At 39.6% G+C, this 20,833-nt stretch overlaps 2 protein-coding genes across 5 annotated transcripts; one reads left to right on the top strand and one right to left on the bottom strand.

Annotated features, from left to right (window-relative positions):
• The first annotated feature begins 485 nt into the window (after positions 1–485).
• Positions 486–11,768, top strand: btf3 (basic transcription factor 3). 3 transcript variants are annotated; one of them, XM_061733824.1, is made up of 6 exons: positions 486–542; positions 6,720–6,788; positions 7,688–7,801; positions 7,898–8,099; positions 9,167–9,226; positions 11,212–11,768. In XM_061733824.1, the coding sequence occupies exons 2-6, from the start codon at positions 6,720–6,722 to the stop codon at positions 11,256–11,258; spliced, it is 492 nt and encodes a 163-aa protein (XP_061589808.1). In that variant the 5' UTR covers positions 486–542; the 3' UTR covers positions 11,259–11,768. The 3 variants fall into 3 exon arrangements, with proteins under 3 accessions (XP_061589808.1, XP_061589807.1, XP_061589809.1); XM_061733823.1 differs by having other exon boundaries at positions 497–605; positions 11,212–11,767; XM_061733825.1 differs by having other exon boundaries at positions 510–680; positions 11,212–11,767.
• A 573-nt stretch (positions 11,769–12,341) lies between these two features.
• ankra2 (ankyrin repeat, family A (RFXANK-like), 2) lies at positions 12,342–20,328 on the bottom strand. 2 transcript variants are annotated; one of them, XM_061733822.1, is made up of 9 exons: positions 20,155–20,328; positions 19,742–20,052; positions 17,023–17,181; positions 16,862–16,927; positions 15,251–15,348; positions 15,034–15,159; positions 14,895–14,961; positions 14,669–14,749; positions 12,342–13,349 (listed from the first exon to the last, which is right to left on the bottom strand). In XM_061733822.1, exons 2-9 carry the CDS (start codon positions 20,037–20,039, stop codon positions 13,294–13,296), a joined length of 951 nt encoding a protein of 316 aa, XP_061589806.1. In that variant the 5' UTR covers positions 20,040–20,052; positions 20,155–20,328; the 3' UTR covers positions 12,342–13,293. The 2 variants fall into 2 exon arrangements, with proteins under 2 accessions (XP_061589806.1, XP_061589805.1); XM_061733821.1 differs by having other exon boundaries at positions 19,742–20,328.
• Positions 20,329–20,833: the final 505 nt, after the last annotated feature.

Raw genomic sequence — 20,833 nt, 5'->3', positions numbered from 1 at the left:
TGTTTCAAGTAGATTTTCACTTAAAATAAGTAGAAAAATCTGCCAGTGGAACAAGATTGTTTTGCTTATAAGATAAATCTTGTCGCACTGGCATATTTTTCTAATTATTTCAAGTGAAAATTTACTTGAAACAGGTGAAAATTGTCAAATAACAAGTTATTTTTCTGGTGATGACTCTTGTTTTAAGTGTAATGAGATTTTACTGTTTATTATTATTTTCGATTTCGGTTTCTGCCACAAATTTTCATTTTGGTGCATCACTACTAAATACTACTGCATTGTTCCAAAATTATTAATTCTGTCTCAAATTATTCTAGGGGGGGACAGCTTTACTAATGGAGGGGACTTGTCCCTCCTGTCCCCCCCGGGATTTTCGCCCTGGGTATGTTCAGAAGTGGAAAAAAAAAAAGATTTTAAAGAGTCAAGCAGCCTGCGAAGCTCTGCTCAGGGATGAAAAACCTCGATCCTCCCTGACGTGACTTCCTCTTTCCTCTCTGTCGCTTCCATCTTGCTCCCCGCATGTGTCTGCTTTTAGTTTACAGGTCAGTGAGGAGCTTTATACACACTCTTCTCCGCATTGTTGCCCCCCGCTACGACGGCCAGAGGTAAACCTTCCCCGGCCAGATGGCCGGAGTCTGCCGGAGTCTGAAGCCAGCATCACTCACGGTTTTGTGGGAGGCGTGAGTGAAGCGCAGTCTCACAATTAGCACGGGAGATAGCGTTCCATTTGTCCTCGGAAGTGGGGATTTCCCAGTTCCCAGTTGTAATTTTCAACTGGAACGCCCCTCGAAGTGGGATTTCCTACTGGGAAAGTGGGAGAGTCTTCACCACCCCCGAGTTACCATTCCAAGATGGCTGCCCCGGTTGTAAACAGTAGAAGAGAGCTCTGTAAAAATTCGTAGCACTTCATTCTAGTTTTGGTCACACTAAATCAGTCGTATACAAGTATTGTTCGGCATATATATGCTGCTATAGTGTAATTTACATTTTTCATGTGGTATATGCAAACTACAAACTTGTTTACCTACTTTGTAACTGGAACGCTGATAACTCGGCTGTGACGTTATTCCCAGTTCCGACTTCCGAGGTAAATGGAACGCAGCATTTCTGCAGGTTGTTGCACAAAAACTCAAACACACCTTGTTTTCGGCGGCGTGGAAGTCGACTAAAACTTGCTGTGGTGCTGTTGCATCATTTGTTGGGTTTTTAACACCGTCGTGGTGATTGTCTGTGTTTGCTGGGCCACAGCAGACCAGAGATGAGGAGACTTGCTGGCCTGCGCTCGGAGATAACTTGTTAGACCAGTAACGTTGACAGCAGTGGCGTCAATTCAGTGGAAGCTAAGGTATGGCAAGGTTACGAGTCACAGAACTTAACTAGAGTATCAATCAACACGTCCAGCAAATACTCATCACAGAAGTCTGATATGTAGCTGATCTGTGTGGTTAAGAAAATTGAAACTTTTCCAAATGCAGTCTCGCTCACTGCAAAAACTCAAAATCTTACCAGGAATATTTGTCTTATTTCTAGTTAGAATGTCTCATTTTTGGTCAAAAAATCTCATTACACTTAAAACAAGAGTCATTACCAGGAAAAATAACTTATTTGACAATTTTCACCTGTTTCAAGTACATTTTCACTTGAAATAAGTAGAAAAATCTGCCAGTGGAACAAGATTTATCTTCTCATTACAAGCAAAAAAATGTTGTTCCACTGGCAGATTTTTCCACTTATTTTAAGTGAAAATCTACTTGAAACAGGTGAAAATGGTTGTTTTTGAGTCTTGTCTTAAATGTAATGATATTTTTTTTTACTAAAAATGAGACATTTTAACTAGAAATAAGACAAATATTCTTGTTAAGATTTTGGGTTTTTGCAGTGTAAAATAACTAGTGAAATCATGTTGTTCTGATTTGCATTTGTAGTTATTCTATATGTATTAAGTAATATAATAATCAATACAAAGGGACACAGAGTAATTCCATAAATGTATGTAAAAAAACAAACACTTACATTTAACCCTTGAAGCCAAGGTTTGGCGGCTGCCATACCTTGGCTTACCCAATTGACGCCCCTGGTTGACAGCCACACTTAACTCAACTTTTTTTAGTTTTTTTTTTTCTTTTTAAGAAACTATTAATAATTGCTCTTAACTACAAGAGAGGCGGCTTCTCTGTGATCTGTGGGTATATGTTGAATTTTCACGGTTTCTCCACCTTTTATGTCATTATATAGTCATTACATAGGGACTCAAGACTTGGTGGAAAAGTTTTGCTCGTATAGTATAGTATAGTATAAATGTACATTTTAATGAGCTAATTTAAAGAATTACAGGGTAATAATTTGTGAATGATAACCCAGTTATCTGTCAGCAGGATGAAGGTACAACCTTTTTTAAATGGTACCTCATACTGCTGCACCTTTCACTTAAAAAAAAAAAAAAGGTATATATGTTAATAAGAGCTGTCATTTGTCAAATTCCCTGTCTGGCATGTTCAAACTTTCTGTTGGCATGATTGTGATTTTAATTTTACATTTATTTAGAAATTGATGGTATTTTTAAGGTTGAAAAAGCCCCATTCATTATGCTTGAGGGGTTGCTGAGTGGTTTGAGAGTTAAAATGATTGTATGGTACTAGCAGTCACCAGATCTGAGGCCAGTTTAACCCATATGGGGTTGTTAAAGGACCAAATGAGGGAAGCTGGTTTGGCTATCCATGGAAACGTTATGTAGATGCTGTTTTTCTTTTATTGGCCATGTTATTAAAACAAAATAGTATATGCCACAAGATTTCAAATGCAAATTGCAAATGGTAGTACAAGACGCATCAGAATTCCAGTCTCTAAACTGGATGGATGGATGGATGATTTATATTTGATGAGATACTATACCCAACAATGAGTTTAGAGACTTAATGGTTGGATAATATGTTAATATGTTAATAATATGTTAATATGTTAAGCTCTTACTGGATCTTTCCACACGGAAAGCCACACTATGTAGTGCTACCAGTTCTGACCACATTAGGGTATATAGACCTTTTGCCGGTACAAAAAGAGTCTTTAGCTGCATTTCCATTAGTGGGGGCCGAGACTAAGACCCCGTCCACACATAGCTGGATATCTGCGGATATCTGCTAAACCGGAGATATTTTCCTCCGTTTTGACCTGTCATCCACATGAAAACGCAAATAAACGAAGGTTTAAAAAAACTCCGGGCAAAGTGAAGATTTTTGAAAACTCCGTTTATGTAGATGCGTGTGGACACACATAACCGGAGATTTGCGTTTTCGAACGTCACATTATGCGCCAAAACAACAACAAATCTGCTCTGACGTGCGCCTTTTATTTACTACAGAACTACAGATGATCCAGCATCTGTTCTCCAAGCTATTAAATAAATGGTCTCTGGTCTTGACCACCGCTTACTGCGTTACACCGACACAGAGCCTACGCCGTAGGGTACGCGGCGACGTGCACCCTACGCCGTACCCTACGGCGTAGGCTACGGCGTAGGGCTGCGTCGATAACGCGGCAGCTCCGTGGTGGGACACGGGGGGGAGAAGGAGACGCGCCTGCCGGGGAAGCGGAGCCGCGGAGGTGCAGCTTCCCCGGGAGCAGCAGATGATCTACAGGTTTGAAATGCTTATGAATGTGGTCGAAAACGCAGATCTTCGGTTACGTGTGGAAGAGTTTTTTTTTTAAAACGATGTAATGTGGATGCAAATTTTTTTATAAACGGAGGGGGGAAATATTCGTTTTTAAAAATACCCGGCTACGTGTGAACGGGGTCTAAAACCTCGGATCTTGGAATAATAACCGCAGCCTCGTTCCTGTCAGCTGTTGTGTCCCCTTTTACAGTGCAAGATCCACTGGCTAGACAGACAAGCATTCTGCCTGGTGGGGGTAGTGCTCCACTTTCACCCACTGCCATCCACTAGTAGATAAAAGAAGATGATTGCAAAGAAAAGGGGAGAAGGAAAAACACAGTGGAATGACAACATTGGAGGAGCTGAGGTGTTTACTGCAATTCTGTTGCTGCAATGGGGGCAACCAATGAGAAGAGATGCCTCATACTTGAAGTGGACATTGACAGTTAAACAGCATCGGTTTAGTGCAGGAGGGGTTTGTTTAGGTACTGAAGGTTCTTGTTAAAGACACAGGCTGACCGGTCGAGCGCTGTTGCAATGAGAGGGGGCGTTCTTGCCCCCGTTGCAATACCATTTTGTTCCACTAGAGGCACATCTTGTATCTTACGTCAGGGGTTGACGCTTGAACTTTCTAGTGATACACGCCACCCCCCATGTTGCCAGAGTTGGTATTACTTCCTAAAGTGTAAATCTTTTAGGTGTGGACAAATTTCTCATTTATGGGGCATACATTTCTTTAATTGAATAATAATTCATGAAAAAAAAAATTCTGAACAGTCAGTAAATGTTTTCTTTTTTTTTCTTTTATACCTGAGTTCAGCATATTGTTTTTCCTCCATCTTGTTGGACACTGCTCATGTGACTAACAAGATGAGATTTTGCATTGTATCGTACTTTTCAGTGAAGAAGAGCAACATAATTGGAAATATCAGTAATTAAGAGAGAAATGGCGCTTTTGCATTAGTCTCACTTCTCCCCGGTTCTACCCGCTATGGCCCCGTTTTGCGCTTTCGCACTAGGGCTGAGACGTGTAGAGCCGCTCCAAGTCGGTACTTTTTTCTGTAACCATTTCAGCCAGGTTCTTAGCGGGCTGAGAAGGGACTATTTCTGAGGTCACCACCCTCCTCGCCACTGATTGGTCGGGGGGCGGGGACGTCACCACCCTCCTCGCCTCTGATTGGTCGGGGGGCGGGGCCGTCAGACGTTTGAATCAGGAAGCGGGAGTCAGAGCGAGGCGACCCGCGGCTCGCGGCGATTTTATTATAAAGCACAAAACGTCTGTTTGGTGATCCAACTCTGAGGTGCAGATGTTCATAAACCTGGTGGCTGTCGAGAAAAAATTAAAAAAGCGATGTAGACGGGCTGTTTTACTCTCAGCCGCTCCGGCTCCAGCTGATTTCTGATCAGCGCTGACGTGAACAAAGGTGTTGCGCAATCGAGTACGTCACAGCAGCTTCACCCAAACCTGCCCGCTTCTCCCCTGGCAGTGCGAAAACACACAGTGGAACCGTGTAAAGCCGCGCCGAGCCGAGTCGGGCCAAGTAAGTCCTAGTGCAAAAGCGGCAAAAGAGAGGCCTGCAGTTTGCTCATTATTCCACCCAGCATCCACCTCTGGTTTTTTAGTGTCAAGGGAGATGCTTGGTCCTCCGTGCTTGAGGATGTGTTTTTTGAACCTATGTTGGGGTTTCCCTCAGCTTGTCATCTGTTTGTAACATAAAATAGTATTTCTAATGGCTGAAGCTTAGTAAACATAGGTTTAAGTACAGAAATAGTGTACACATGCAGAAAGGAAAGAAAAAAACCTGGAAAAGTATCCTCACAGTATCACAAGAGCTGGCATTTAAGGAACTGTGTGAATTCCTGCTTGTTGCATCAAGGCTGTATGTGCAGTTTGTGGTTTTTCACTGACCATCCTGGTTGACGTTCCTAACAATGGTTTGTTCGATTAGGTTTCACAAGTGGCAGCCTGCTGGACCACAATTGGCCACATTTACAACATGATTATAACATTTATTTTCCAAGAAAATTACATTTCTGTGCTAGAAATGCTGCTTTTAGCCAGATAAATAACTTTTTTATTGTAATTTAACATTTGAAACACTAAGCCTGACATTTTGACAAGTTTTGTGTTTATAGTTCTAAATGTTTACCTGGGATTGTGTTTAAGATTGACCTTGCCAAACCCATACTAGCCCCGAGCTACGAGCTGTAACCTTTCATTCTCCTTGACACACTTAAACTTACTGTTATTCATCTGGGTGAAATGTTTGAACAAGCTAGTGTTTGCGCTGGACAATGAGCTAAAATCTTCAGTCACCACATAAAACAAGACGTTAACACTAAACGTGTAAAAGAGTGGAATAGGTTCATTCATAAATATGATAGATTTGCTTTACTGCAGAGCGTTTTGGGGCACGATTGCTTGTTCACACCTGACAGTTTTTGTCATAATGTAACTTCTCTGACTACAAGCAAAATACAAAAATACTGTCTCATTGAAATTGATTGGTCTAAACCAGCACAAAGATACTTTATAGTAGTTTTTAGCTCTCAGGTTTCCCCCTGAACTCGTGAAGGTTAAGTCTGTCGTAGATTGACTCTTGTTTGGTTTCTCGTTTTCTCACCACGTTGAGTCACTTAGTTGTGTCTGCACTAGTGATGTCGGCCTCAACTCTGAGCTAGTTTCATTTCATTGTTGATGTGAAACGGTGCCGTAAAGTCATAACAGTTGTCACAAAAGACGACCAGGAATGAATTCAGTTATTTTGGCTGTTTTTGGCTTGTTTTTTTTTTTTTTTTTTTCTTCCTGAAAATAGAGACACAAAACTTTGAGAGCTGGATGGCGCTTCCTAAAAGCAATCCAATATTCCTTTAAATTTAATTTAAACATATTTTTAGCATTTAAAAATGTCTTGCATGTGTTTCCTAAATGAATCTCTGCTCGGAGTGCTTTGTTACATATTAACTTTTTACCATCTGGACTCTTTTGTTGTTAAATGTTGCATTTCTTTGAAAAGCAGCTGCACTCATAACACAAATAAAATCATACTTTTTTCTCACTTTTTGCAGATGAAAGAAGTAATTATGAATCAAGAAAAACTTTCAAAACTTCAAGCGCAAGTCCGCATCGGTGGAAAGGTAAAAAAACCAAAGACAAATGCATTTATCGTAACGATCATTGAAATACCAATAAAACTTTAAAATAACAGCAGATTCTTTTTGTTTCTTTTTATGATTGCAATGTGTTAATTATCATAAATATGTTGTCTACATCAGGTTCTGTTAGGGAGGCATTTCAAAATCTTCTAAATTAAGATGTATTAAACTAAAAATATAAATAGGAGTCTATTAAAATTAAAAATGCGGAGGTGTGAATTGGGAAACAACTTGAGGTCTTTCTGCTGAAGAGTTTTCTACATCCAATTTTTCTTTAACCTTGAAAATTTCGATCTCTGGTTTTGCCGAGTTGCATTGGGAATTATTTGGCAAAACTACACAGTGTATTTCCCGTAACACTGTTGAGAAATTATACACAGAATATTCTGTATCTTTTTTAAAACATTAACTTTTATCAACACAATCTTTCCCCCATCTGACCAGCAACATCCATCTGATTTTTATAATCCCGGTAAAGAAAAAGAAAAGAAAGAATGAAAATATGGACACTAGCAAACTAGAAAAATGTGTCATTTCTGTCTTTGTGGGAAAATGTCTTCTTTCAACATTGTTGATGACTCGCAGACCAAAAGCTGTTTATAAGCAGGATTGAACATCAACATTATAAATATGAATTCTGTCCAAACTGCTGAAAATATAAAAGGCTCCAAGTATGCAAAAGGACAGAGTCCAAAAAACAAAACATGAATGTCCAAAGATTTAGTCATGAAATAAGATCTTGATGGTGTGAAGGGTAAAAGAGCGTCCACTTTTGGGCGGAAAACGTCCCAGCCTGCAGGTCATGCCGACAACAGAACATAATGTAACCTGTTAAAGAGCAGCAGCTTGACGCAGTGGCATGACCCCGTGACTTTCTGCAGGGTAGTGCTCGCAGAAAGAAGAAGGTTGTACACAGGACGGCCACCGCAGATGACAAGAAGCTCCAGTTCTCCTTAAAGAAACTTGGCGTGAACAACATCTCCGGTATCGAAGAGGTATGCCGAAAGCCTCGTCTCAGATCTGTCCTGCAGTGTCTGATGTGATTCAGTGTGACTGTGCCACCAACGCTGAAAAGATCTTACTTGTTCCAGGTTAACATGTTTACAAATCAAGGAACAGTCATCCACTTCAACAACCCCAAAGTACAGGCGTCCCTCGCAGCCAACACCTTCACCATCACTGGCCACGCTGAGACCAAGCAGCTGACCGAGATGCTGCCCGGCATCCTGAACCAGCTGGGAGCCGACAGCCTGACGAGCCTCAGGAGACTCGCAGAGGCTCTGCCCAAGCAGGGTCAGTAGTAGGAATGGGTGATATTTAACCGTTCACGATATACCGTCAAAAGAATTCCTCATGATAAGAATTTGTCATGTCGCGGTAAAAACGATAAATTCCTGTTGATGTTTTTGTGTAAAGCTGATTTTTGGAAGGAAGGAAGGAAGGAAGGAAGGAAGGAAGGAAGGAAGGGAGGAAGGGAGGAAGGAAGGAGAGAGCAGGAGGAAAGAAGGAAGGAAGGGGAAAAAAGAAGGAAGGAAGGAAGGAAGGAAAGAAGGAAGGAAGGGGAAAAAAGAAGGAAGGAAGGAAGGAAGGAAAGGGGAGAAGGAAGGGAGAAAACAAGGAAAGAAGGAAGGAAGGAAGGAAGATAAATTCCCATTAATGATTTTTTTTTGTGTAAAGCTGATTTTTGGGAGGGAGGGAGAAAACAAGGAAGGAAGGGAGAAAAGAGGAAGGGAAGAAGGAAGGAGAGAGCAGGAGGAAAGAAGGAAGGAAGGGGAAAAAAGAAGGAAGGAAGGAAAGGGGAGAAGGAAGGGAGAAAAGAAAGAAAGAAAGAAAGAAAGAAAGAAAGAAAGATAAATTCCCGTTGATGATGTTTTTGTGTAACAAACATGGCGGATCTGAGAGCGAGATGGATTCATAGTTAAAAAGGTGGAGTTGAATTGGTATTTTTTTTATCGTCATTTTTATCGTTATCGGGATAAATGCCAGAAATAATCGTGATACATTTTTTAGTCCATACCGCCCATCCCTAGTCAGTAGCCTAAAGTTGTAACTGGCAATACATCTAAAAATATTTTATTTAGCCAGATTTTATCTGTTTAGTCATGCTAGCAACAACACTTTTGACCACATGGGGGCATTTACCTCTGCTGTGTTGACTAGAGAGCCATGAATGAGCCTGTGCTCTTGTCTTGTAATAGTACTTTGAAAAACTAGGGGGGCACTTTGTAGTCCGGTACTGTGGGATGAGACCAACTTTCTGTTGGTATGTTGCCCCCATGTGGTCAGAAGTGGTATTGATTTAAAAGTGGTACAGCTTGTCTTGTCCTCTGCATCAAACCTTTATTCTTCTGTTTGTGCAGCTGGAGATGGAAAAGCACCAATTGCAACAATAGAAGAAGAAGATGATGATGATGTTCCAGGTGAGATATTGCTTTTTAAGGATTTTCTAATATTGATCTTAAGTATTGGCTTGTCAAAGATATAAGCCCTTTATAACTAATCAGTGAGCTGCTTTTTGATCTGATCCTATAAGCCCATTTATGTCAGCTACCCCAAACACGCCAGTAGCCTGTTCAACAGTCAAAAGAGGGCAGCGTTCTGGACCACAAGCATCTAAGCCAGTGGTGTCAAAGTCTGGCCCCTTTTGAGACCCCTTGGCTGAAGCATAAGAGGGGTAGCCTGTATAAGAATTGGTAGTCAAATAGAAATAATGTCATCAAGGAGGATTAATTTTAAACCCGTTTGTGAAAACGGTCCAATGGCTGCTAACATTATCTGCATTAATGTTGTTTCGCGAGTCGGATCTATCAGAGCTTTGCACAAATACGACTAATTTGATCCGACATATTAACTATCAATATGGATCAAAACCTTTTTTTTTAATGATTTGATTTTAGACAACTGTTTCCTTTTAGCAGCCTCACCGGCCTCTGACGCTTCTCCACCAAACTGTAGCCCAGTTTTCTATTAGGAATGGCACTAGCAGTGGTGGTGCTGCATCAGTTTTTGTTTCTTTTTTCCTCTTGCTGCTAAGCAAATTTTATTTGATTAAATTACCATCTTTGAATGTCACATTTGTTTTTAGCAGCCCTCCAATTTATGTATTACAGTTTACAGACCACCTAAAAAGTAACTTTTATAAAGGAATAAAGGAATTATCTGAATTTTTACCAATAATAAACACATCCTATAATATGATTATTATATCTAGTAATTTGAACATACACATCAATGAATAGTCAGACTACACAGAGATTTTATTGACCTGCTCAACTTCATGGGTTTTAACCAGCATGTCATGCACCTGACTCACACCAGAGGACCCATTCTGGATCTGGCATTGGCCATTGCATCCCCAGGGGCGTGTTTAACGTCACCGGTTTTATGCAACGCTAGACCTTGCTGCGAACTGAGGGAACGCTATCTGACCCAGAAGTCATTTGATTTTGCAATAAGCAGATACTCCATACTAAAGAAATCAGATCAGGATTAGGGGACAAAATTCTCATTAGGACAATATTAATCTTGCCTTGCTTGCAAGGGTCCATGTGCATACAACCCTTCCAGATGAAATACCTCAACATTTCCTGAAATGAGAACCTCGCCTGGCTTCTTTAGTCTTCTTTTGTCAAAGTGCTTCAAGCTTTTTTGGATAAACGAGATTTCTTTTTTCCCCTCCGAGTTAAAATGAACGTGACAGGTTTTCTTTTCTGCTGGCTTGAGACGAGAGGTCACACGAAGTGGATTCATGCGTTACGTTTGATGATGGCACAGGGTGGAGGGTTGTTTGAATCTCGTGTTCATTGCTTATGAGATTGTAAAATTTGGTTTGCTTTTCTTTGAGGAGAAAATGGACCTAACACATGAGGTTGCTATTAGGGCGGTCCCACTTTTTCCCAGGACTTCTCTCCCTCTTCCCCAAGCACTCAGTAACACAACAAACGATTACATATGTACTCGGCAGTTAGTCGTTGGCACAGGGGTTAACAACTGCTGCCATCACATTGTTATTGGAGTTAAATTTCCTTTTTGTTCTCCCACTGAGGGAAGATGTTTACCCAGACTTTTTGAGTCTTTTCCATTTTAACCATCGACCCTCTTGAGACATGGCCTGGACAGGGAGATTTCTCACATTTCATGTGGTAATTGAAGCCAACTTTTTGATGCTCTTTGCCTCAATTTTTACAGCTGCTCTCAGTAGTCGCAAGGGCGTCATGTGTCGAGCACATTGTGCTCCACGTACGTGGGAGCAGGAGAGATGAGCGGAGAAGTGGTCACTCAACGTATCGCGTTTCAGATAAATGCGCTCTTTCCAGAGCTGTTCTCTGAGAGCGATTTGTGTACATGGAGGGGCATTTCTTCCCCACTCAAGTCAGTTTACCACTCCGGCTTCTTGTCATTTCAGATCTGGTGGAGAATTTCGATGAAGCGTCCAAGGATGAGGCCAACTAGAGGAAATGGAAAGCGTCAGAAGGCAACAGGACCATGAGGGGCACGACAAGTTATCGTTTCAAATTCAAGACGTGGAGAGTTAATGGCGTAAACACTTAACGTGAATAATGTGACAACTTTTTTTCGCATTCTGTAATTTGTGCAACACCTGAGCAAATTACCTGCATACTCTTCAGTGAATTATTTTGACGTAATTTTGTAGATTAGTACTCTGTTATGTTATGAAATATGAACAATGACAAAGAATCTTGAATTTTGATGTATTCAAAAAGGGGTAGCAGTATTAAGGTGTCAGGCATTTTCATACTCGCTCCACCTCTTCTTTGCCACCAAATGCTCCAGATGCTTGTTGTGCTCTGTGATCTTAGTGTCAAGTTGGTGACAGATTGCGTAAAATGTGGTGCTCGAGGCCTCCAGTGTACCCCTGTGAACCCCCGTTTCCTGTTACTGAACCATAATCCTGTGGCCTCCATAAAACCACCAAACCTGGAATAAACCTTTGCTACTGTCGACAAAAAGCAAGATTTTTTTCATTTTTTCGGATTCTTAAGTTTTGTTTTCACAGCTGAGACACCGGCGCCTGCAAGTAACCGCAGTAACTTGGGTCACACCGGTGTATCGTTTTTGTGGAACTCTTGTCCATATCTCAGGTGTTGGAGGGGATAATCACGTATAACCTCTTCTTTGGTTTACATTTCAAATGGCGAGCAGAGCTCCGTGACTCTGATCCCAATGGCAGGTACACATGATGGATAGATGTCTTCTCACAACTGAATCACTGAGATTGAGATGTTGCAAAATTGCATTGTTGCAAAATAAAACAAACAAAAAGCTACAAATATTAACGACCTGAGGGATCAATTAATAAATTGCAGCTTTTTTCATGTGAGAAAAACAGGAATTAAATGAACTGTCCCTACAGGTCTAATCCTCAGAGCCCTCAAAGTCTTTGAAGTTACTTTGTAACCCATGTAGCAGAGAGCAAAAATAATCGTTCTGAAAAGAACATTTTAATTTGAGGTCGAAAGTTACAGAAAAAAGGATAAACAACATTTACACAAAGAAATGTCTGGACTATTTAACTCACTTTTAAATGGATTAACTTTTATTCCATAATTTCTGATAAATACGTTCCTATGCAGGCAAGCAGGTACCTTGTTTTCATATATGCTCATTTAAGCACAGATGTGACATTTTCCAGTAATTATTGGGTACCTGGTTAACTTAAAATTGTACAACTTTCAGATCAGTAGTGCAGGATTCCCTTTTTGTCCGACTATCCACAGTCAAGCTATTTACTCCATGAACCCAGTTCAGAAAGACTCATCTTTAAATCTCTGACAAATAACAGCAAACAGATAAATATCCACATAGAAAGATGAGTGATGCATTAATTTACGACTGGTGTGACACGTGTACCTTGATACAAAATGGCTTGAAAGAACTGCGGCATCAGTTGGGATATTTAACTGAAGGCTGCCGTCTTTTTCAGATTCACAACACAGATCCACATTACTGTACAGAGGAGAAGCGACTTCATTAAGCGCCAAATTCAAATAAATAATCCACTACAGTCAACAACATTCGTGCCTCGGAGACAGGACAGAAACTAAATGTGTGATTTAAAAAAAAAACGTTTGACCTTAACAACAGTTTATCATGATTGTAAATAGGTTAGTAATAATCAGAAAAACAAAAAAAAAAGAGCTAGGAAAATAATTTAAAAGTATTATGGCACAGAGACACTGGCAAATCCTTTAAGTCTGCATTTGCAGCATTTGTTCCTGGTTTTACTGTTTTACATCTGCCTTCATCAATGTAAAAAAAAAAGTGCAGAGTATGACAGGTTTAGAGGGTTTGAATAGAAAAAAAATTCACACGGCACAAACATGTGCATCAGGCCCATAGAGATCAAATAAATATGACACAACACTTGACATTAATTTCACAGGAGTAAAATGTTCCTGCAGTATGACAGCAAGGGCATATTACGTGATTGTCCAGCGCCCGGCGATATCCTTCCAGGTATGACGGTTCACTCTCTGATTCCCATCAGCAGTTTCAGTAAGTGTGCCTCCATCACCTGTTGGACTAAACAGACACACAAGAGTATTACTAAGCAGCTGTGATTATACGCAGCACGAGAGGATTGATTATGATATTGATTCCTAGGATTTAAAAACATTAAACATTCATAGAGGTGGGTGAAATTCATCGATGTGTCGATGCATCGCGATGCGTCACGTGACGATTTGGAATCGATTCATTAAAAAAAAATTTTTTAAGTTATCCTATCCAGATTCCAGACTGAATAAGCTGCTGAATCATTTCATTTTCAAGAATGCACATTTCTTATTGTTCACTTGAAATATGGCAGATATGTTTACACTAAATAAATTTGATGGAAGTACATATCTAGTTTACTTGAATTAATGAACTCATTAAATCCAGGGCTTGACCGTTTTCAGTGTTTTCCGCCAATAGAGGGTGCTCTCATGCAAGTGCAGCTTTCCCTGGTCAAAGTTAAGTCAGTCAAAGAGCAAATGTTTACATAGTCATAAAATAAATTTTGTGTCTTTGAAAAATACATGTCAAATGTTCAAAAAAAACCTTGTTATTTACTTAATGAGTGTTGTTAGAGGAACTGAGTTAATTGATTGGCTATTTATTTACAAATGTAGCCACAGATGAAGACAAAATCAATTTTGTGGAAAAAAGAATTAAAAATCACAATAATCGAATCGAAAATCGTTACAATCGAAGAATCGAAGCTCCAATAATCGAAATCGAATCGAAAGGTACCCTTGTTTGCACACCCCTAGTTGATAATACGTTTGATTTATCGACACCTTTCTACACCCTTACAGAAAAATTAAGAAATTACAAAAGCGGTTAAAGGAAATAAATAAAAACATTGCTTAAGCAGATAGCAAGGTCAAAGTGAAAGGGCCACTTTGAACAGGTGGGTTTGACGTTTTACTGATGCAAGAGAGTCTGTTCTGAAGCTCAGACGGGGGTAAGTTCCAGAGCTGCTCCCCATGGGGGTGAGGTGGGCCGAGGGAACAGTAGGGGGAATGGAGGAGGATAACCTGAGAGTATGGGAGTGGCAACATGGAGCAAATCGGACGGATAAGGAGGGGGAGAATTATGGATACATTTGAAAGTTGAGAAGCAGAATCTTGTAGTTAATTGTGTTTTTTTATCTAGTTGTTTAGTTATTTATAGTTTTATAGGTATTTAGTTTGTGTTTTTATCCTCGAAGGCACATTGATGGGGGCTCTACAAACTAGCAACTTTGTGTAATGACTAAATGACTATACAATGTGGACTAAATGACTGTACAAATGTGGAAATGAGCCATAAGGCATAAATGCAGCACATGTTAAGTTAAGCCATGCGTTTTCACGCACCATTTCGATGGCCCATCGCCACAGCCATGTCCATTGCATTAAATCCAGAATCTGATTCAATAGTAGGATCAGCACCACTTTCTGGAAGACAGAAGAAGAATGTATTTTACATACTTCCTAATGACAAATACAACAGACGAAACTTCCTAAACTCAACTGCTACTTTCATGCATAAAGAAAGTCACACAGTTGGATGTTTTCGAGCACAAATATTTCTTCTTCTCACCTAACAAGATCTCCACACAACGCACATGGTTGCCGTGGACAGCGTACAGCAAAGGGGCTCCTCCATTCTGAAATCACAAACGCATGTTATTGCTGTAATTATTTTAACACCGTCTGGTGAATGTACAATGAATACTCACCCAGTCATATTCATTGACATCGACTCCGCAGTCAATGAGCATCTTCACTATGTCTGTGTATCCCTTACTGCAGGCCAAGGACAATGCGCTTTCCCTCCCTTTGGCCAGGAGGTTGGGGTCGGCTCCCTGCAGTGAAGCAGCATAATAAATTAAGGAAATAAATGGTTTGCTTTGATTTAAAAACAAAAACTACCACATCAAGTTAGTTGTTCCTCACATTTTGCAGCAGAAACTCAACAACAGCAATTTGTCCATGAGCAGCTGCCCACATAAGTGGGGTAAAACCTTCCTCATCTTTAAGATTGATCACAGTTTCTGTTGAGATGAATATAAAAAAAGATTCAAGATTAAAATCCATTGACATTTCAACTATTTACACTGCTTAATGTAGTGTGCATTAATATGCATTGTCCCGTCTAAATAAACTTTGAAACTGAGACGAGGCAGGTGGAACATTTGTGTCTGTCACACACAACAGTCATATGGAAAAGAAAAAATTCAACTTTCAATTCTATACTTTTCCATACAGTATTAGTGTAAATAAAAGACACCATGATGTTGGGAAAAAAAAAATCTAATTATTGCAGAAGTTGGACTGAAATAGTACAATACAAGCAAACATCTGAGTCCTACTGAAACTGAACTAGCCCAGTTTTCAGAGTCGGACCAACGCTCTCAGATAATGCATCTGAAGTTGCACGAATTCATGTTCAGCAACGTTCAACAGGACTGGAACTGGCCTTTGGACTCTGCACATGCTCTATAGTTCCCACCCTTGGCTTTGTACAGAATGTGCAGAGCTGTCAGTCTATCCATTTCACTGTGCCATTTTTCCAATTTGCTGCCACCTGCTAAACCAAAGGTTTGTCTTTTGTTTTGTTGTGTGGTGTCAACTAGCTGAGAGCCAGCACAGTGAGATAAGCTTTGCTCAGTAAATCAGTTCCCTTCACATGTATGTAAACAAGAATAAAGAAGCAAATCAAATTTAAGTTTAGTGGAGCTGAAGCTGCAGCTTGACTAAACTGCGCACGTAAAACGTACTGGCTGACTGGACAGTGCCAGAGTTCTGTGTCTGCCAAACAACCTCAAATCATCACCCTGCCAGATCGGTCAGATCCAAATTTAAAACCAAAGTTGTGACGCCTAATGTTCAAAGAAGTCATATTTTTTGAGTTATTTTCATACTGTCATGCTCTTAAACATTTGGCATGCTAATCAACACCAGTACAGCATGAGAGGTAGGCCATGGTTTGTTTTTATTATTGTAATTTCTCTTAGCATCGTGCAGTCTATGTCATCTGTTCCAGCCTGCTCCTTGCACTGACCACGTGATTTTGGTTTTTAACTGTCCTCTGATAAATTCATCCTTAAAATTAGTGTGTACTGCACATCTACACAAATGTAGATACACATGCATGTGCTAAAATAAGGAAGTGCGTATATTTTTGAGCTGTTTTGATGTGAATAATCTATACATTTTTGTACTTTTGACTTTACTAAATGTGAGATATTTTTAATTTTGCATTATGATCAGGGATATGCAAATTAAAAAAAACTCATGTTATTATATACACAATTATAGTAATAATTCATTTTAGATGTCATGAATGAGCCTAAAAAGAGTTGTTTTTTGGATCCTGATAAATTAAAGGACATTTAATAATATAATTTTGGATCGTTGAAAATGGACAAATACAGATTAATTAATATTTAAGAAACAGCCAAAGAGTAATGTTTTACAACAAACCAGTAACATGTGAAACAGTGGCTGTGAGTCATTTTGAAAACTAAATTCATGAATGGAGAATTGAATTGAGTGTTTGTTTACCTTGTTCAATCCTGCTAGCTAAAAACACCATCTCTCCTTGGGCTGCCAGCTGATGAATGGACAAAGCTAGAAGGAAAAACCACTCATGTATTACAACTACACAAAGATGCGGAGACTTAGTGGAATCTTAAGCACAAAGTTAAAACAGCAGTGGTACTTACAATGCACCAAAAGAGGTGTGGAAGAAACCTCGTTGCCTCGGTGCTTGTTGGTGAGTGTGGTGGACTGTTTAATGGGGGAGAAATGTTTTGTGGTGGATGGGGTGTAAACATGACGCACTTGAATACCCGGCGAGGGGGATGTCTGGATATTGCACTCGGCTGAAAGCAAGAAAACATATTTATTAACAGCCTGACATGAGTATAGTTCTTCTCTGGAAGACAAAAGCCACTCAGACGTTCACTCTGGAGACAGATAGACAGACAGATCTGCCCTCAATCTGAGGTCCAGTAATTTATTAAACTCTCCATCCCCAAAGCCCGTACAGTCTTTGGTCGCAGCACCTTCCGGTTTGCTGCAGCTAATAACTGGAACACACTACAGAACACTCTCAAACTCTCTGCCCTCATATCACACTCTGTCTTCAAACAAAATCTGCAACAAATTACTGTTGACTCTTGCAACTGTTCATCAGCCCAACTTGCCACATCCCATTGTTTTAATGTTTTTCAATGTTATTGTATTTATCAGAATCAGAATCAGGTTTATTGGACAAGTCAGGTCAAACAAGACAGGGAATTTGACTTGGTTATTTTTGCTCACTGTACAGTAAATAGACAAATGACAGCTCTTAACATATATATACATTTTTTTTAAAGTGAAAGGTGCAGCAGTATGAGGTAGACATGGTTAATGAAAGGTGCATAGTTACAGCACATGATTGTGGTTATTATTATTATTGTTATTATTGCACAGTGGTTGATTACTCTGAGACTCTATAAGTGATGAGAGTTCATCAGAGCAACAGCTTGGGGGAAGAAACTGTCTCTGAGTCTGGAGGCTTTAGTGTACAGTGCTCTGTAGCGCCGTCCAGAGGTGTGGAGTTCAAACAGTAAATATATTTGTATATATATGTACAATAAATATATTCATTGTACATATTTATTGTACTGATTTTATGCAATTTTACATAACTTATTTTATTTTTTATTTTTTTTATTTCCAGCACTCCTCTTCCCCTCTCCCCCCAAAGTGCTTATGCTCCTCACCTGTGGAACAAACTTCCTGTAGACCTGAGGTCTGCTCAAACTGTCAGCTCCTTTAAAATCAAGCATTACTGTTTACTGAAGCTACTCTTACATTAAATACTTACCTGCTGTACTCTACTGCCCTTACTTTTTAACAACTTGTGTTTTTTTATTATTTGACCTCTTTTCTTATCATTTTATTTCATTTAATTTGTTATTTACTGTTTAATTGTGTCTTGCCGCTTTTAATGTTGATGTAAAGCACTTTGAATTACCTTGTGTTGAATTGTGCTATACAAATAAACTTGCCTTGCCTGTTGCACAGGTGTTTGAGTAAAGTCTACATCAGTGGTTCTCAAATGGGGGTACGCGTACCCCTGGGGGTACATGAAGGCACTACAGGGGGTACGTGAGATTTTAAAATATACATATATTTAAAAAGTAGCATCCATGCAAAAATCCTTTAAAAATAAATATTTCATAAATAATTGAGGAAAATATAAGTCTAAATTCATAAAATGAATTTTATCTTCAGGAGTACGCTATTCAACTTATTATCCTAAAACCCCAGAGTATCCCCCACACCAGGATGGTTCCACCTAACCTGTCAAATGCCACCTGGCTTCACCTGTCAATCACTTGGACCAACGATGGAGTCGTGGTTGAAGCGTAGCAGCAATATTTTTATGTTTAATAAATCAGTTACAGATGGCACAGTGCTCTGTTTTAGGTCTTTTTTTTTTTTACAACCAAAAGTGCTTTGCGCTGGTTAGGGGGTACATTACTGAAAAAATAATTCACAGGGGGTACATCACTGAAAAAAGGTTGAGGACCACTGGTCTACATGGTTGGCTGAGTGATCAAACTTTTGTTAAAATGGAATTATTGTTGTTATTGTTGTTTTTCTATTGACATACCTTTTTCTGTTTCTGTTATTGTAAACCTGTAATTTTGTTGTTTGTTTGTTTATGTATTTGAGCACATTGAGTCCATGCTCATCATGTGAAATGTGCTTTACGCCGCCAGAGTCCTTACAAACACCAGGAAACTGGACCACAGTACACCGGTCATGAAATCGCTACACTGGCTTCCAGTGATTCAAAGGATAGAGTTTAAAATCTTACTGCTGGTCTATAAAGCACTGAATGGTCTTGGACCAAAATACATGCTTGATCTGTTAGTTCCTATGAAGCTCCCAGACCCCTGAGGTTCATCTGGATCTGGTTTGTTGTGGTTCCCAAGAACAAGAACCAAGCAAGGTGAAGCAGTTCAGTTATTCTGCTCCTCACCGGTGGAACAAACTTCCTGTAGACCTGAGGTCTGCTGCAACTGTCAGCTCCTTTAAATCAGGGTTAAAAACATTACTGTTTACTGAAGTGTACTCTTAAATTAAATACTCACCTGCTGGACTTTACTGCCCTTATTTTTAACAGCTTGTGCTTTTTATTATTTTACTTTTCTTATCATTCTTATTTGTTATTTACTGTCTAATTATGTCTTGCCGCTTTTAATGTCAATGTAAAGCACTTTGAATTACCTTGTGTTGAATTGTGCTATATAAATAAACTTGACTTGCCTTTATAAATAAATTTGCCTTGCCTTATGCTCTTTGTTCAGGCTGCATTTGTAAATAATGTGTTCTTAAATTGCTTGCCTCGGTAAATAAAGGTTAAACAACGTTGCTCTTTCTCACCTTTGAACAGAACAGAAGCCACCTCCAGATCAGAGTTCACCTGGTCCTGGATGTTCTTGCTGTCCTCCTCGTTGAGCGACTTCACAAATCTTGAGCAAACATTCATGTCAAAGCGGTTGGGCAGGATGAACTTGATGCCCATGGCCACATTCTGGGGGTTCGTGTCCTCTGGGGCTGAACCCACAGACTGCTCAGTCTTTATGGCTCCCATATCAGCCATCACACAGATGCCGTCCATGTCCTCCGACACCAGAGCACCATCGGTCACCTCCGAGGTTGACATGGCCACGTTATCCATCCTGTCCACTGAGCTACAACACAAGGATTAAAATGCAGCCACGCCTGAAATGAGAGAGGGGAAAAACAATGATACTAAATGATACTAAACTACATTAAATGTTAAATAACTCAACTGTTTATCAGCCACTAGTTAGCACAATAGCGTTTGTTATCGTACTCTCCCGTCACTTAAATTAACTGCCTGAGAAAAAGACATTTTTAGCATAAAAACAGTTAAAAGCAAACGTTAACAAAAGCTGCTTCGCTAAAAGCTCCTTTTGCTGTATTGATGCGTCTGCACATGCGCAAGGAGTAAGTGCAACGACTGTGACCTTCCCCCAATATAGTTCCGCCTGTTACACAGTTCAAAGAAGACATCACTCTTTGTTTTCCTGAAAAAGATTAGTTCTTTGAGTGGCCACTTTATTGTTTTGTTTAAATTGTTTCTTATTAATCCAGCTCCCAGGGGCTGCTGTCGTGCTCTTATTATTTTGTTCTATTTTATTTTTACTTAAAGAGCATATTGCAGGTTAGAATTTTTTCAAAAATTATACCCGACCTTATGTGAAAATGACTATGTGAGAAGTTAATGTAGAATTTAATATGTTTTACAAGACAGAAGGGCACGTATTCAGAGGAAAAAGTGGCTGATTTTAGCCAAGCTCCTACAAAAGCTTTTTTTTCCGAACACCGCGTCATATGACGTAGCACGTAATTATTTTGCAAAATATTAATTCAATTCAATTCAATTCAATTTATTTGTATAGCGTCAAATCATAACAAAGGTAATCTCATAACGCTTCACAACACAAA

The sequence above is a fragment of the Cololabis saira genome, chromosome 11 (assembly GCF_033807715.1).
Source record: "Cololabis saira isolate AMF1-May2022 chromosome 11, fColSai1.1, whole genome shotgun sequence".
Classification (NCBI taxonomy): Eukaryota; Metazoa; Chordata; class Actinopteri; order Beloniformes; family Belonidae; genus Cololabis; species Cololabis saira.
The sequence above is the reverse complement of the archived record's forward strand: the minus strand, read 5'-3'. Positions and strand labels throughout refer to the sequence as shown.